The 15,706-nt window shown below is 46.0% G+C and overlaps 2 protein-coding genes across 2 annotated transcripts in view; one reads left to right on the forward strand and one right to left on the reverse strand.

Annotated features, from left to right (window-relative positions):
* The window catches only part of ADAMTS5 (ADAM metallopeptidase with thrombospondin type 1 motif 5), a 47,902-nt gene extending 36,208 nt beyond the window's left edge, over positions 1-11,694 (reverse strand). Inside the window, exon 1 of the mRNA XM_074858133.1 lies at positions 10,723-11,694. Coding sequence (XP_074714234.1) covers positions 10,723-11,694 — 972 coding nt within the window. The remainder of the gene's footprint in view (positions 1-10,722) is intronic.
* On the forward strand, positions 8,281-14,828 carry LOC141939992 (uncharacterized). Its single transcript, XM_074860765.1, has 6 exons — positions 8,281-8,353; positions 10,556-10,948; positions 11,144-11,467; positions 11,986-12,360; positions 13,466-13,647; positions 13,746-14,828. The coding sequence occupies exons 1-6, from the start codon at positions 8,281-8,283 to the stop codon at positions 13,884-13,886; spliced, it is 1,488 nt and encodes a 495-aa protein (XP_074716866.1). The 3' UTR covers positions 13,887-14,828.
* The last annotated feature ends 878 nt before the right edge of the window (positions 14,829-15,706 follow it).

Below are 15,706 nucleotides of genomic sequence, written 5' to 3' on the forward strand. Positions count from 1 at the left end.
TAATCATAAGCAGTAACTTTTCAGTGCTTCTGCTGAAGCAGAGGGAAGAATACTAGTCCAAATGTACATATACATGCTTTTTTGGTTGAGAAGGAAAAGTAGGTACCATGCCATTTGGAATACTTCAATATTTCATTGTGGTGGAATGAAATTGTCATTTCCAAGGCATGACAGTATTATCAAATGTTATTATCAAAATGATCAAAGAGTACCTTTTTACCCCTATCTTTTAAGACTCTCCTCTTCCCTTCAGATCCCCTTTTATAATGAATTTCTTTTATGAAGCCTTTCATAATTAATCATCTGAATTACAGATATCCTGTATGAGGCTTCAGGTCAACAATGTTCACTGATTATGACAGTTTCAGATTTAGGCAAACTTGAAAATGCACAGGATTCAAATGCCACTGAAGTCAAAGAAAACCACACTGAGTTCACAGGTCCTGTGACAGAGCATCTCTTTACAAAAAAAAAAGTGGGTTTTTTTTCCACAAGATGAAATAAAGAAAATTTCAAGCTAAAATTACTTAGCAATATTACATATATGGAGCAAGAATTTTGGGATCAGTTCTGGATTCCAGGTGTCTGGGAACTCTTTTTGGTAAGTGCACTCTTGGTGCTACTTAATGTCAAGATTTAAATGGCACAGTACCAATGAACAAAACAGCCTCACAAGAAGTGAAGGAATGAAATTCAAAAGTATTTCAATTCCCAGATTTTCACAGGTATAATCCATGGTTTAAGAAAAACTTCCATTCCGTAGCAATGCAGATAATATGCAGACAATTTTCTCTCTAACCCCACTGGTTCCCACCCCAACATCCAGTTAGCTCCCAAGACTTTGCTTCTGGCTCTGCAGGGGTTATGGGAAGGTACAGAATAAGGATTACCATTTTCAAGTACTTTAGAAGAAATGCAATTTTTTTCCAGTTTTATTTAGACAAATAAACTTCATATCATTTTCAGCATCTCTGGACCAATGTTGGAAGAGGCCCTAAGTGAGGTCATGTTATTACAGCGTCAAACATCTGGGGCATATTCAACAAGGAAGGTACAATCCTTAAACTCCTATTACTTTTGCTTGGCTTCATATCCATTTAGCCCTTTATGTATCACTTCTGAATCTGGCCCTTTCAGTAAAAGGGTAAATTTTACATAGAGTAAACTCTATGTAAATGTAACTGTAAATGGTTTACCTACAGCAATGTAACAAAACTCAGAAAAAATTAATGCGCATAGTACCAAAAATACCTTTTCATGGTGATATAATTGGTCTAAATAAATGAGTGTAAGCTGTATAGGAAGTAAGATACCTTTATACTAGTGCAATCTGAACTGAATCCACACAAGCAGTTGAACTGAAATTGTTACACAAGTACCAAAAAGCACATAAACCAGACAGAAGGCAGCTTGCTGGAGGAGGTCTAAATTACTCTCAGGTTGATAGTAATAGTATAAAATGCATTAATTCAGGCCTTGTCTCTGCATGCAGATTCTGTGTCATTTGGTCTTTTCTTGTATTTGGGTGTCATTATTACGTAGATATTTACATCAGTACTGCTCCCAGTGTGGGCACACCTATATCAGCACACAGATGTCTTAAGCTGGTGCAATTTATTACCATTTACATACAAGAAGAAGCTATGACAGTGAAATGGCTATGAGGCTACACCAGCAGATGCAACCAGACTTCACAATGCTTCTCTGGATTTGATGATGCACGTATAATTAAAAGAATACAATCCTTCTAAACAGGCAATCTCATAAACATCCTTAGAGTTACTTCTGATGGGATGTGTGCAGTATGGAAAATGACAACAAGGATGTTAAACATAAGCAGCCCTTCTGACTCTTGGCTGATTAGTAGTCCCATCCTCAAAATTTCAAAAGCTATGCACAGGATTACGTTATGACATCTTCATTAGACATCAAAAAAATAGCTATGTACATATGCAAGCACTAAAGGACATAGCAATGTTTGGTCACTTTTCGTATGTTACGTGTTACTGACATCACACCACACTGCATGCCCAGGTTTTCCTCAGAAATCCAGTCAAATCAAACTGCTGTTCTTCCATTTTCATCATCTCCCAGAGTATGACACATATCCACACATCTCAGCATCCCACTAGTAACTTTCAAGGAAGTGCTCATTTGCATAACAATTGTCTAGACAAAACAAAGCAGGCTTTACGCTTTCTCTATGAAATACCTTAACTTCAATGCCACATAAAATTCATTTCTTGAAGCCCTGTATTAAAGGTTGCTCCTAGGAAATTCCACAGCAGAAAATAAGTGATTCTGAAAATTTCTTATCTGTACAATTACCTAGCTCCTCCAGCACCCCACGAACAGCTGGAAAATGGCTGTCCTCAGATGCTGTGGGACCAATGCTCTCCATAAAGGAGAAGAGAGCAGAGCGACCGCACCGTGGTCAGACAGAGGTGGACAGTGATAGAGTAAAGCCCCATTCCCTTCAGCCAGCCGCGTGCCCACATCCGCGCTGCCTCCCCAGCAGCCTGAGCAAGGCAGTGTGGGGAGCCCAGCAGCCGCCAACCAAATCCCAGCTGGGCAGCAGTGCAGGAGGCTTGTAAAGGATCTTGGAAACAAGGACAGGAAATATCTTCTGGTGTTACATTCTTTGTATGAAGCTGTTACTGAGGAGGGATGTCTACGGGTTGCCCATCTGCTCCTAGAGCAGGGCATGCGTTGGCTACGCTTTGAACAGAGAGCATGTGCTGAACCTTCTGGTTTTCGTTGCAGACTTCACTCCTCAGTGACTGCATGCAGATGCTTTTTTTTAAGCTAATGCTGAAATTGTCAATGATCGCTTAGGCAGATTACTGAAGACTTGGCTCCATTATGTTCTCAACTCATAGTCTCATTTAATTCTTTATTTCTCTTGCCTCTGCATGATTTGAACTTTAATATATGTATATTCATAGCATCACATAGTATATATTATACACATAATTGAAGCCTATCAAGTGGCACCTCTGACACAAATATTTTGAAAAGTTTGCTGTGGGGTCAACTCACCATTCCCTAGCTACATGGTCCTTCTCAACAGCATGATTTCGAGTGACGTTATTCAAAATCACACCTGTTCACACTTCCACTGATTTAAATCTTCACGGCAAAATTTCTTTTGACTTAAACCTCCTGTAGCTGTACTGGCCATGGATTATTTGTTACCAGCATCAATAGCCGTATTTTTAGTTTTCCTGGGCAGTCCTGGAAAGCAGTCTCAGCTTTTATGAAGTAAAGTTTCTGGGAGTACATTAAAACTTTGTATTTCCCTTGAAAATAATTTTTTTGGGGTTAAAAACAGGCCCTGATGTAATGATGTAGTCTAAAAAGTCTGTGTGGGTCTCTTCAACTTTTCATACTCCAGCTAAAGCACTAAGAAAGCGGGGACTCACATGATACTTAAAATCAGTTTCCAATGATTATTTTACTCTGGTGTGTGCCTTCTATTTAAAAAGTTAATCGCTTACTCAGATCTGCATACTCACGAAATTGCCTCCAAATAGCAGCAGAAGCTTAGAAGAGTAAGTGTTTCTTGATATTTCTAAAGAAGGAATGCAGAGTCTGGTCCTTGATCTGCATTACAGTAGTTTCAAAATAGAAGAATGACTAGGAAATGCATTTGCTACACAGAAGGCAATAGATGTTAAGCCTTAAGCTTTGGCAAAGGAATGACTTAGGAAAACTGAGCTGTACATCATAAGACTAGTAGTTAATTAGACAGCTTATTAAAGGCCAAGTTTTCTTGGCATTCGTAAGTACATCAAGAGCAGCTGGCTGTTTGCCATGTATATGTGGCATTGTTGTGAATGAAGATACTGTCATGGCACCCTGCTGGCGCAGTTAATTTACATTACCTGAAATTCTTTTATTTGAGCAGTAGGCTTAAAAACAAGAATAAACTGTTTAGTGAAACCTGATATTAGGCCAGAGCCCATGGACTGGGTCCAAAACAGGATTTAAGCACCAATGCGGACAGTTTGGTGGAATGTAAGGGCAGAAGAACAAAATTGGCTCATATATCCTTTGGTCTTTGAGTTATCTATCCTTCACAGGGCTTGCAGTCTGTGGCCTTATGGGCCCCAAAGTGCCACAGTTTTACAGTCCTGAGCAGCTTAGCACTTATACTAAAGCTTGATTGGGGTTGAGATGCTTAGTGTTTCTCCATCTTTGCCCCTGAGGGAAGCTAAACCTACAGACGTTCTCAGATCAGATGTAAGAGAAACCAACACGATTAGGCTTTCTATCAGGCACAGCTGTACATCACCTTCTTTTAAAGCACAGCTAAGAGCTTTTACATCTCTGTGTGTCTGTTTGCTTGCTTTTCTGGTTTCTTTACAATGGCTCATCAGTTAAAGCCTTTGCCCAATAAGAAGGTGATCCAGCTTCAGATTCCTTTCAGGGATGAGGATACTTAGAAGCGTGTTTCTTAGGAGAGCACCCTATGGTCTATACCAGACTGTGGTCTACGATGAAGGCCTGCACGTGTCCGTGCGTGTGGGGAGTTGTGGCTCCTCCTGTTGCAGCCCATGTGCCAAAGGTTTCCCTAGCCCAGGCTGCAGTTAGTGCTTACAGTGCTTGGTGAAGGCACCTAATTTTTGGTTTTTATTCCTCAGCCTGCTTCTGTATTTTACACTAGCAGTCTGTCAGTAAATTACAGAAACAGTCTTCTCTCCGTGCTTTGGGAACCCAGACCGCCTTGGTCTAAGCAGTGCACTTCAGTCAGCAGCTTCAGGTCACGATTTCTCTCCTTCTCACCATATGAATCTTAAATTACTTGCTAAACAGTGACATAGCTTTGGTCAGAGGGGTGGAAAGTTTCCTTAACACCTGGAACAGCTTACAACCTACCAGTTAAGGACCTCTCCCGGGAGGTGGGCGATACAGACCTAAAATCCCTCAAGCAGAGGAAGGAATTAAATACGACTTTCTGACTTCCTGCAGCAGCATTCCCACCGCAGCCCTGTGAAGGGAGGGTGGGGTCAGGTGGTATTCGGGACCCACGCATCCACCCTCCCGCACCCCGCTCTGCAAAGTGGGTGAAAGTTTATTAATGTCACAGCAATGCAAAACGGCACATGTGGAGGAAAGTAAGGTTCACCCAAACCGTGAGTATTACAGGTATCACCCAAAGAGCTCATGATGTCTGGAAGTCAAAAGCAACACAAGACCTAAGACAAAAGACCACAAAAGGTATTGAAAATAAGGGCTAAGTGGTGAACAAAGTAATTAAGGAATGATCTATTTTACCCTTCAGCTGACACTATGACACTTAAAAAGAGAGACTTTACAAGCTAAAATGCCTTGGAGGAAGACTGCTGTGAAAAGTCCTCTTCCTGAGACACTGGTGGGTCTTGCTCATGAGGGTGTCCAGGTTAGGGCACCAGGGAGAGGGCCTGGCCATCGCTCTGAAGAGAGGAAGGACCCCTATCAGACTCACTGGGTTACTGCTTTGTCCTCCCATGGCCATATTTTGAGAAAAAAGACTGAAGCTTAGTTACCTTTCTGGTAAAAAAGGAGTGGTGATACCTGCCATACTGACCAAAATTAAAGTCACGTATTTTCCTCCAGTAGTTTAACCTAAAAATTGAGGTAATCTTCTTTTCAGAAGGAAGCTAAATTCAGAGCTGAGTTTTGGGCTTTTGAATCTCAAAATGTACAGAGCTGTCTTTCTGAATTCTAGGTGAGGTGAAATTTGAGAAAACCCAATGTATGGGTGATGTCCTGTTGGGCTAACTTTAGCACATGCATGCTACCTTTGCTGGCTTCAGAAACTACCTCCTCATGAGACTGGATATTTAGGCATGTCCTTACTCTCCCCTTATATGGTACGAGGACCCTGGGCACTCATCACGTCAGGACACTGCAACAATTAGAACCTAAATTGGATTAAGCTTTTATGCTCTGAATGTATATACTAACAAAACTTCTTTCTTTCCTAAAGCACATAAATAAAAAGTAGCATTACGCAAACCACAGATTATTTTAAAATATTGACAAAACGCACATCAAGCTTTGGGACTCTGCATGGGGAGGGGAAGGCAAACAAAGTTTCAGTCATGAAACTGGTGATCAGTGAACAAGGAAGAATGTGTGATTTAACTTGCCCAACCTCCAGTTTCTCTGTTGGGAAACTCCATGCCATCTCTGTAGATTAGTGCGAATCACACGACTTCTCCTGTACAAATTATGTCACACTTTATTTTCCCCAGGGACGTTATCTAAATGTATTAGATTTCCAACAAAATTGGGGAAAACGTGACAAAACTGGTAGACACATCACATTGTAATTTCTTCAGAGTAATAATAATAAACTTTAGTGAAATATATTCTATTGACCATTGGTACAGTGACTTGTTTTACTAATATGGGATAATAATTGTGTGAAGATGATAATATAGAAGAGAAAAAAAGAAGAAGGAACTAGAGCCAAAGAAAGCATGTGCTCCATGCAACGAAATTATCATCCATAGAGCTGAGATAATCCAAAGCTTGCTGTTAAATTTCAACAGCACTATCAGACTGACAGTTAAACTAAATCACACACACAAGACCCATATAATTACTGTGTGGAAAAAGGCAGGACAGGGGCCTTTGGCTCTAATATGAACTTTTTGTTAGAGCCAGGCATGATGGTACTATCACAGATGATGCTAACAAGCACTTAGGAAAGTATTTTTTTTTCTCTTGCTGCCTGTATCTACTGTGAGAAATATCTATTTTAATTTTCACATGATTCAGAACTGGGAGGAAAGGAAAGGAAGAGAACTGGATTTTGTCCAAATGCATTCAATAGTTCACTTGAAATTTAACTAAGGGTCACTAATGAAATAGATTGGATGAATACAAGAGGATAATTGCAGAGCAGGCTAGACCTCAGAAAAGAACAGACTGAGTTCAAGTGCAGGTTGCAAGTCATGTCTAATATGTTTCTCTACTGTGACAAATAATCTGGCAAGTATTTTGTTGTACCCATAAAAAGCTGAAGATAACCTGTTTCCAGCTTCTGAGAACTCTTCGGAATAAAAAAGCCTGAAACAGACTAAATTCTAAATTTGGTGTTGACTTCACTACCATTGAGAACGAGGAAAGCTAGTCTCCAGGGGAAGAGGGCTTTACAAACTTTTCCCTCCTTCCCACCAAACAGCCGCTTCTCCACCGCTGCACAGGGCGGACGACTCACCTGGCCACCAGATGACTGAATCCATGCATCATCATATTTCATGTAGGATGCTCTGAGGATGCATGCAGACCAGAAATTTACAGCTGCTGTCAAGGATTCAACCACAAAGTAGTTGAACAGCAGGGGACATGTGTATTCTCTCAGGTTGCTAAAGCCAAGCTGCTGTAAAGAGAGCTCTCTCAGGATTTATTGGAAAATTATCACCTTTTGGTACTGACAAGTCAGACCTCTGTCAGGCTTGACACTGGCCATTGTGGGTCAAAATGAGAGACTGAAACCACTGGGAAAATATACTTCTTATTAGATCTTGGGAATTTAAATAATCACTGTGGAACCCAACTAAGTTTCTGCAATATTTAGTGATAGAAAATTTCTGTGGCCACTGAAGGTTTTCACAATCTCCTACACTGATAATGACCAGACATGTTACTGTAGTTTTCCTTGCAGTTACAGAGTAAACGTAGGTTTCACTGCAGCTAATGGATAGTTACATGGTCCTTGACACCACTGATAAGCAATATAGAGCTGTAAAATAGCTTTAACATGTTGTCTGTATTGCTCAAACTAAATTTGTGTTCATATTTATTTAGTATTTACTATGCTCTGCAGCATGATTGCTTTTAAATGCTTATCAAATCAAATACACATGATGACCAAAAGTGAGTGGATGTTTTAATCCAGAATCAGTAAATTTCCCTCTAGAAGTCTTTTTGCATGGGAAGTACTTCCTAGTATGAACGATGATTGTAATTTGAACTGCCAGTACTAATTTTATAATAGGGGAGAGCTGCCAGCACACTCTTAGTCTATCAATGGTTATTAATTTATCTTTAAACAAGTAATGACAACAGAAGAGGAGGAAGCGATAGTGAATTCTGACAGGATTCTTCCTTTATAAGGAACACAAGTAAATCCACTATCTTTTCAGAGTCTTTTTCAGTGTCAAAAATAACATCCAAGTAAATGTCACTTCAGAACAAAGATAATTATTACATTAGAGACTTGTATGGCAACAGGCATGCAGAACTGAGATTCTAACTACACATAAACAGTTACATACAGCTGAGGACATGCGTTCAGCTGGCAAACGGTCTGCAAATATTATTCTGTTGACGCAGAGACACGAAGTTGAAGGTGGCCTCGGTTAGTAAACAAAGACGGAAAATGTAGCTCACACATTTACCCCATGCCTAAAAACCAAGCCATTTAGAAGAAGACATCTGGATGTTCAAAAATTAGCATGACGGTATTCAGAGCCCATCAAAACACGCAGCCATGGCTTAGCGTCTAGTAGCTAAGCAACGCACTTCATACATTCAAAACATAGTTGTAAAACTTGGATCCTCCTGCCAATTGCTGCCACTCTCATTGAAAAGCTAAACTGGAAAAAATCTCTCTTTAGTTCAAAGCGGGGCTGTTTTCTCCGGGAAACATCTCTACTACTTTTTCATCCTTTAACCCTTTTCGTGTTTACATTCCAAGAGGAGCAAATAGATTCATGTTGACATTTCCAGTGTAAGCATATAAAAATCGTGTGGACTCACACATACTCCCTGCAGAGAACATCATGAACACATGTAGCAAGAAACTACAGCCTTGTTCTTACTGAGTCAAATACTGAAATGTAATGCCGAACAATGTGCGTGTGCACACAGCGAATCATTAAAGCAGATTAAGTTATACTGAATTGCACTGAGGAGCTAATCCCATAGTTAAACGTGTTAAAATGTAAACCAAGAAAACAGAAGCCTGTGCTTTTTTCTTGCAAGGCATTTACAACACTAAGTAACAGTGCAAGCAATATTTGCATCTTAAGAGTGGAAGGAGACCACAGGAACTGTGACATTTTGTTTAGTTTAGGTACTACTTACATCCAAAAGAAGTAACTCTACACATGGAAGATGCATTGCTCAGGAGTCTTTGAAAATGGATTACTGATTAGCAGCACACTCCTACTCTGACAGGAGGGCATCCACGCACAGAATTACAGATAAGCTTCTGTAAAGTAAGTGCACTTTAAATTCACATCCTCTCTCAATCCAAATTAACTTAATAATCGATGTTAAGATTCACAGTCTGCCACCCTAGGAGTGTCTGAATTGTAATAAACCCCAGGGAAATAAATGGGAACGCTGGCAGAGAAAAACACTCTTCAGTGAAAAGTGACGGATTCTGGCCCAGGCTTAATTAATAAGCCATTAGAAAGGATGTTTATAGCAAAAAAGCAAGAGCATTCTGACCCAGCCTAGGTAGCCTGCTTTCATTCACATTATAATGATAAAAAAATGAAAGCCTGCAAAGTGGACCGATGGGCTTTAAACTGCTAAAAAAAGCTCGTTCTGTACAAGTGATGCCTGACTGACACAGAACCTAATGTTTCAACTATTTACAGCTATAAAAGCGAGCCAGGCACTTTTTTTCCCCCTTCTGGAGCAACTCCTTCCACAAACCATCCAAAGCATCCTTTTTGGCAGGCTCCTATGATGTAGAAAAGCAGGAGAACTCAAACGAACGGAAAGTCATGCAGTTATTTTTTTCATACTTGGGGAAGGGAGAAAAAGAAAACACCAAACCCAAACCACTGAAGGGATATTCTTACAGAAGAAGTTCATTGCATAAACTCGGCCACATGTCTACTAGAGCAATGTCCCTTAACGACCTCTGGCAATGCAATCAATTAACGAGCGGGCAGGGAGCAAGGCACAGCTCTGCATGGGTAATGCCAGCCGGATCCGACCCACAGTTGATGACGACATCTATTTTTCACTTGGGGAATGAGAAAGAGACTGCATCCCCTTACCACCAGCCCAACTCACTCAACTTCTGCAGCTCTGTTTACCTGCGGTTTGCATTTACGTCCTACCCTTGAACCACAAGCGCTGCCAGCTTCCAGTGTGGCGGAGCTATTCTTGCTGGAAATAGCATCTCAACGCGCTCAACAAGGAAGTTGCACGTACTTTTAAGGTGCTCTCCACCATTTTCACTAGCAGGTTTGTCTGGGGACTGATACAGGCTAGGGAGTGCTACCAGCCCTTTTTGCCTGGACCTCCTCTCCAGAGAGAGAGGGGCTGCATGTGCAATGTCTCGCTGGGAAAGATGGAACGACGTCATCTCTCCATCAGAGATAAGTGAGGTGGCCTCCACCGAGTTCCCCGATCAGGCAAGTTACCACCTCTCCACCCCAGCAGGAGTCCCAGCATCGCGTTGGCACCAGTGACCGTGTACCCGCGGTGGGGATGAACTCGCAGGGGAGGAGGCACACACAAACGCGTACACACTTTGTCGGGCTGTCAACCCCTCTTCCATCCCTGGCAGTTGCACATGTGGGTGCTGGTCCCTGAGCAGCACCACAGCTCAGCGGAAAGGCCGAAGCCGTGAGCGGGGAGGCAGCTGCCGGGCGAGGCGTGGCAGCGTGGCCGGAGGGCCGCCAGGCTGGCCTCGCTGCAGCCCGACCTCCCCACGACGCATCATTTGAGGGACACCAAGTCGCCGTCGGTCGGGGCGATGCCTACCTCGCGGGTGAAGAGGATGGCGGCGTCGTAGTGCTCGTCATGGTCGTCGTCGAGGCGGTTGTGCTGGTGCTGCCACTTGCAGAAGTTCTTGAGGGTGGTGGCGGCGTTCCTGTTGACCTCCAGCCCCTTCTCCTTCTCCCCCAGGGCCACCACCTTCACCACGGCCAGCCGGACGTGGTTCTCCAGGCTGGCGTGAGCGTAGAGCCGGGAGGCGATGGAGGCCAAGGTGAGCAGGTAGTGCTGCAGCCCCTTCCCGTACTTGCGGACCATGGAGGCGTCGGCCACCAGCAGCAGCTCCACCTGCCGGGCCCGGGAGACGGAGCGACGCCGCCGCCGCCGCCGGCCGTCCCCTCCCGCCGCCGCCGCTGCCGCCGCCGGGTCGCGGGTCTCGCAGCTGGTGCGGGCCGGCACCGTCTCGAAGCTGAAGCGGTCCCTGCGGAAGAGGTGCGGGGCGCGGGCCGGGCCCTCCCCGTAGATGCGCGGGCCGGCCGCCTCCCCGCCGCGCCGCGCCGGCCTGACGGTGTAGCGGGAGCGGCCCACGGCGAAGAAGCCGTCGAGGCCGCCGCAGAGGTTGAAGACGGCCAGCGAGCGCGGGCTGCCGTCCACCGTGCCGCGGTAGTAGCAGCGCGGCGGCCCGCCTGCCCGCGGCGCCCGCGGCCCCACCGCCGCGTCCCGCTCCAGGTCGAGGAGGAAGCGCTGGCCCCCGGCGTAGAGGACGTAGCCCGCCTTGCCGCCCCCCGCGTAGGTCGGGTCGAGGCGCCGCACGACGCCGCTGGCCCCGCGGGGCGGCGGGGGGCGGCGGGGCGGCCCGGGGGGAGGGCCGGGCCGGGGCCGGGGCCGGGGCGGCGGCGGGGCGGCGGCGGCGGCGGCGGTGGGGGGCGGCGGCGCCCCGCGGTCGGCAGGTGCCGGCGGCTGGGCCAGGGCGAGGTGCAGCTCGGCGGCCAGCAACAGGGAGAGCAGCTTGAGGAGCATGCTTGCCTCGCCGTCAGGAGCGGCCACGGTGGTGGTGACAATTAATAGTAGTAGTAGTAGTAATAATAATAATAACGAGAGTTGGGGAGGGGGGCGGAAAGAGCCGGCCAGCGGAGTGCAGCAACGTAGTTAAGGGAAGGAGAGAAGGGGGAAGGAGGGGAGTGGGAAAGGAAAAAAAAAAAAAAGAAAAAAAAAGAAAGTTCTCCCTCCCAAACTCGAGTCAAGTGTGAGTGGGAGAGAAAAAAATGTCAACAAAAGCCGCTCGCGTGTGAACTTTGTGTTTCTCTGCAGGGAAGAGCCGGGAGCACATGGAAGGAGAGAGAGAGGCAAAAAAAATCCCAAATCTCTGCTGCTGGGGAGGCAAAAAGTGGGAGAGAGGAAAAGGAGGAGAGGAGGCTCGGACCCGGCAAGTAGAGAAGTTTGAGCACTTCCCACTCCCCTTCCACTTCTCTGCTGTAGTCACCGGATCATCACCAGCAGCAGCAGCAGCAGCAGCAGCAGCAGCAGCAGCGGCAGGGGCAGGGGGCAGGTCTGCTGCGACTCGGCACCACTTTCTCGGGCTCCGGTGGGCTCCCTTTCCTTCTTTTGCCCCCTTTTGTTTTGAAGAGAAGGAGCAGAAGGAGAGAGAAGAAATTCAGGCACCCAAAACCGCCTCGATCGTCTCCGGTGAGATGGTTAAAAAGGGAAGAAAAAAAAAAAAAAAAGGAAATAAAAAAAGCGCCCAAGAAGCGGAAAACGTCCCGGATTTTTTGTAAAAGCCCCCTCCCTGTATCTTTTCTGTTGTTGTTGTTGTTATCCCCAGTCTGTCGATGTGAACAAGAGGAGAAGGGAGAGAAATGTGAAGATGAGAGGAGGTGGAACAATGAATTTATAGCGGAATGCCATCCTGCAATGGCAATTTCAACAATTCGTCACTGCAGGCTGCCTCTTAAAGGGAGAGCTTCAAAACCACCACTCCCACACTTCCTTCTCATTTAATCAGACAGAGGGAGAAACTTGAGGGGAGGGGGAAAAGGGGGGGGGACTGCGGGGGGAGGAGAAAAGGAGGGAGAGGGAGCGGGAGAGAGGAGGGCAGGAGAGGGGAAGAGCGGGAGGAAGCCGGGGAGGGGAGAGAGACCGAGAGAAAAAAATGTTTGTGTGTGAAAAACGCAAGATTTCCCTCGAATCGCTTAAAGCCGCAGAGTCACCCGGGGTTTGCGATGTCACCGCTGGCCGGGGACGGTGAAGCTGCGCTTACCTCACGTCCTGCCCGCTCCCCCCTCTCTCCTGCCTGCCGCTGCCGTCCAGTTTGCGATGTGCAGGGGAGGAGGCAGGTTGGCGCCTGGCTCTCGGAGGGGAGGGAAGCGGCCGGGGCTTTGCGGGGAGCGCCCGTGGGGCGGCCGCGGGGAGCGGAGCGGCTGCACCGAGCGGGGGGTTTCGTCCCCGCCGCTGCCCGCCGTGTCCCGGCTCGGCCCCTGCCCCTGCCCTTGCCCCCCTCTGGGGTCGGCGGCAGCACCAAACTTCCTCCCTTTGTCTGGGCGGCCGCGGCTCGTCTGCACCCAGCCTGTCATTAAGTCCCGGCAAGCTGTCATCTAGTTTGGGCGGACTGTGATTTCCCCCGCGCCCCCGAGGAGGAGGGAGGGCGGGGAAGAGTTAATGCTTGCTTTGACCTTTTGGATGACTTCAGATACTTAGATCATCCCCCCGCTGACTGACACACGCATCCACTCACCCGATCCCCTTGTCTTCCTTCCCCCGCGTGGTGCTCCGGCGGGGACACCGCAAAGGACAGATGTCTGCATTTACTTTTTCATCTGCCCTTCCTGCCTTAACACCGCCCGGAGAGTGAGAGGAGGTTGGCAAATGGCTCACTCGCTGCCGAGACCCAGGGCTGGAAGGCGGCCTGGGCCCCGGGAAGGCAAGAGGAGCGGGACCCCGGAGGAGCCCGACCCCACTGGCCGCCCTCCTGCCGAGGTGCATGACCCAGCATCACTCGGTGCCTTGTCCTGCCCCGAGTCACACACGGGCGTGTGGGAGACGAGAGTGCTTATTATGTCCTCTTGCCTCTCCAGGTCCCAAGACGGATGCCGGGAGCAGGTGCTCCCTGGCTGCGGGACTCCAAGGGGGATGCAGCTCTCCAGTCTCGTCCTAGCCCGCAAACAGCATCTCGGCCCAACCGCGCTGTGTGCGGGGAACGGTCTGCGTGTCCCTGATACTTCGCAGCAGCAGCAGGACTGTGGTGGTGGGATGTGCGGAGGATGGCAGACCAGCACCCGCTCGGTGGCTTCCAGAGGCTGCTTCGAGTCTCACGCTTCTGTAAAGAACAGGTTAACTACTGCAACAAACATTTTGAAAATTAATATTCCCACATAAATGATGACATTAACATAACCCTGAGGTTATGTTTATGAAATATTTAACGCACCAGAGTTTTGCAGGTGTTCTTTCTTCTTTTTCTATTTTTCTGGAAATGGTGATACCTGTGAACAAAAGTTCATTTCTCAACCTCCTGGTATTTCTTTTACTACATTTCAGTATTTTATCATCACCAAAAATTCTTGACTGGAGTCAGTAAATTCCAGAATTAAGAGTTATGTATCAGGAAGGTCGCATGACATTTTTTGGGCATTGGTCCAGGATTATTCAACATTTTAAAATTTAAACATTTTCTCAGTTACTTTAGTTATAAAGTTAAGACTGTTGAAAAAAATTTAAAGGGAGGGAGAGAGAAGAAGGCGGCATATCTTGATTAAAAAAAGAACCTGTAATTTGTCTCCCACTTTTTCTTGGATGGCTTTTACTTTAAATTTGAGCCTAATAGATAACTGTTCAGCACTGACAATATTTTTATTGACTTCGCTGGGATCTGATCAAACCCTGGATTCACATATAAGTCTGGGTCCAAACTCCCAGATACCTCTGGGAGAGGTGCTAAAGATGAGATCTGGGATAAGGAATGTAGTTTGGATTATAACCTCAGAAACTCTCATTAAAAAAGTGTTAGTTCGTCAATGAAAAGGCATACGGTGCACAAGAGGCCAGTGTAATGTTCTCCCATGCTACAGCATAATTCCAACTGTCCGGCCATATAGTCTAGGAAAACCAGGAATGCTTAGAAGGGTTAGTGGTAATTAAATGGTGCGTCTCACTGCTTATCTCTTGTGTTGTCTTTGATTTCTCAAATGACAGGAAAAGTTGGTTAAGCTTGCACAATGCCCTGTTTCACCGAGCAAGGATCTAGGCTTTCCAGGAAGGTACAAATTAGCCTGTGCAGATTACCCCATAGATTATGAAATCTTTCCTATTTACATTTCAGAACTGTAATAACTCAGCAGTGCAATAGTGGAAAGACAGATCAGTCATTCCTCATGCAACAAGAGGAACCCTCTTGTAGTCTGGGAGTCCTGAAGTGTAAGGATAAATCACTTAAACGAATCATCTTCTTTTTGCTCCCGGTTTTGCCCTCTTAGCCTCTCTCTACTGTTACAGCATTGCTTTTAAACAAGAGAGCCTGTTAGCCTGTCCCGAGTTGTGGATGACACTAAATCCTTGTCAAACAGTCTGACCTGGAAATCTCAAAGCTGACCTTTCCCAACTGAGAGATAAAGCACCACAAATCCCCGATTAACTTTTTAAGACACAACGCAAGTTTTGTACACTTTGGACCAAATTCCATCCTGATGTAAAAAGACGCGGTCCTCCTGAGTCTCTGGGAGCTGCAAACTGCTTTCATTAAGGTTGTGTTTCACCCCCTGGGTTTGTCCATGAAACCATTCAGGATCCTTCCAGCAACAGCCTCAGTAGCTGGGGATTCCTGATCATATAGTATTTTAGCCACATAAGGAATATTGCTCTAAGCATTATAAGCACTCATGAAGGAATAGCTTGAGAGACATGGACACGCCAGGAAAGCTGCTGATCATTTTATCCACATGTCCTTCAAACTGTCTTATAGAAGGGTCCCATTTTATATCACCTCTTCTTCAACTCTCGGTCACATTACTAGGGGTAGAAAGCCATGAATCCAAGGTGT

Source organism: Strix uralensis, chromosome 2 (assembly GCF_047716275.1).
Source record: "Strix uralensis isolate ZFMK-TIS-50842 chromosome 2, bStrUra1, whole genome shotgun sequence".
Lineage (NCBI taxonomy): Eukaryota > Metazoa > Chordata > Aves > Strigiformes > Strigidae > Strix > Strix uralensis.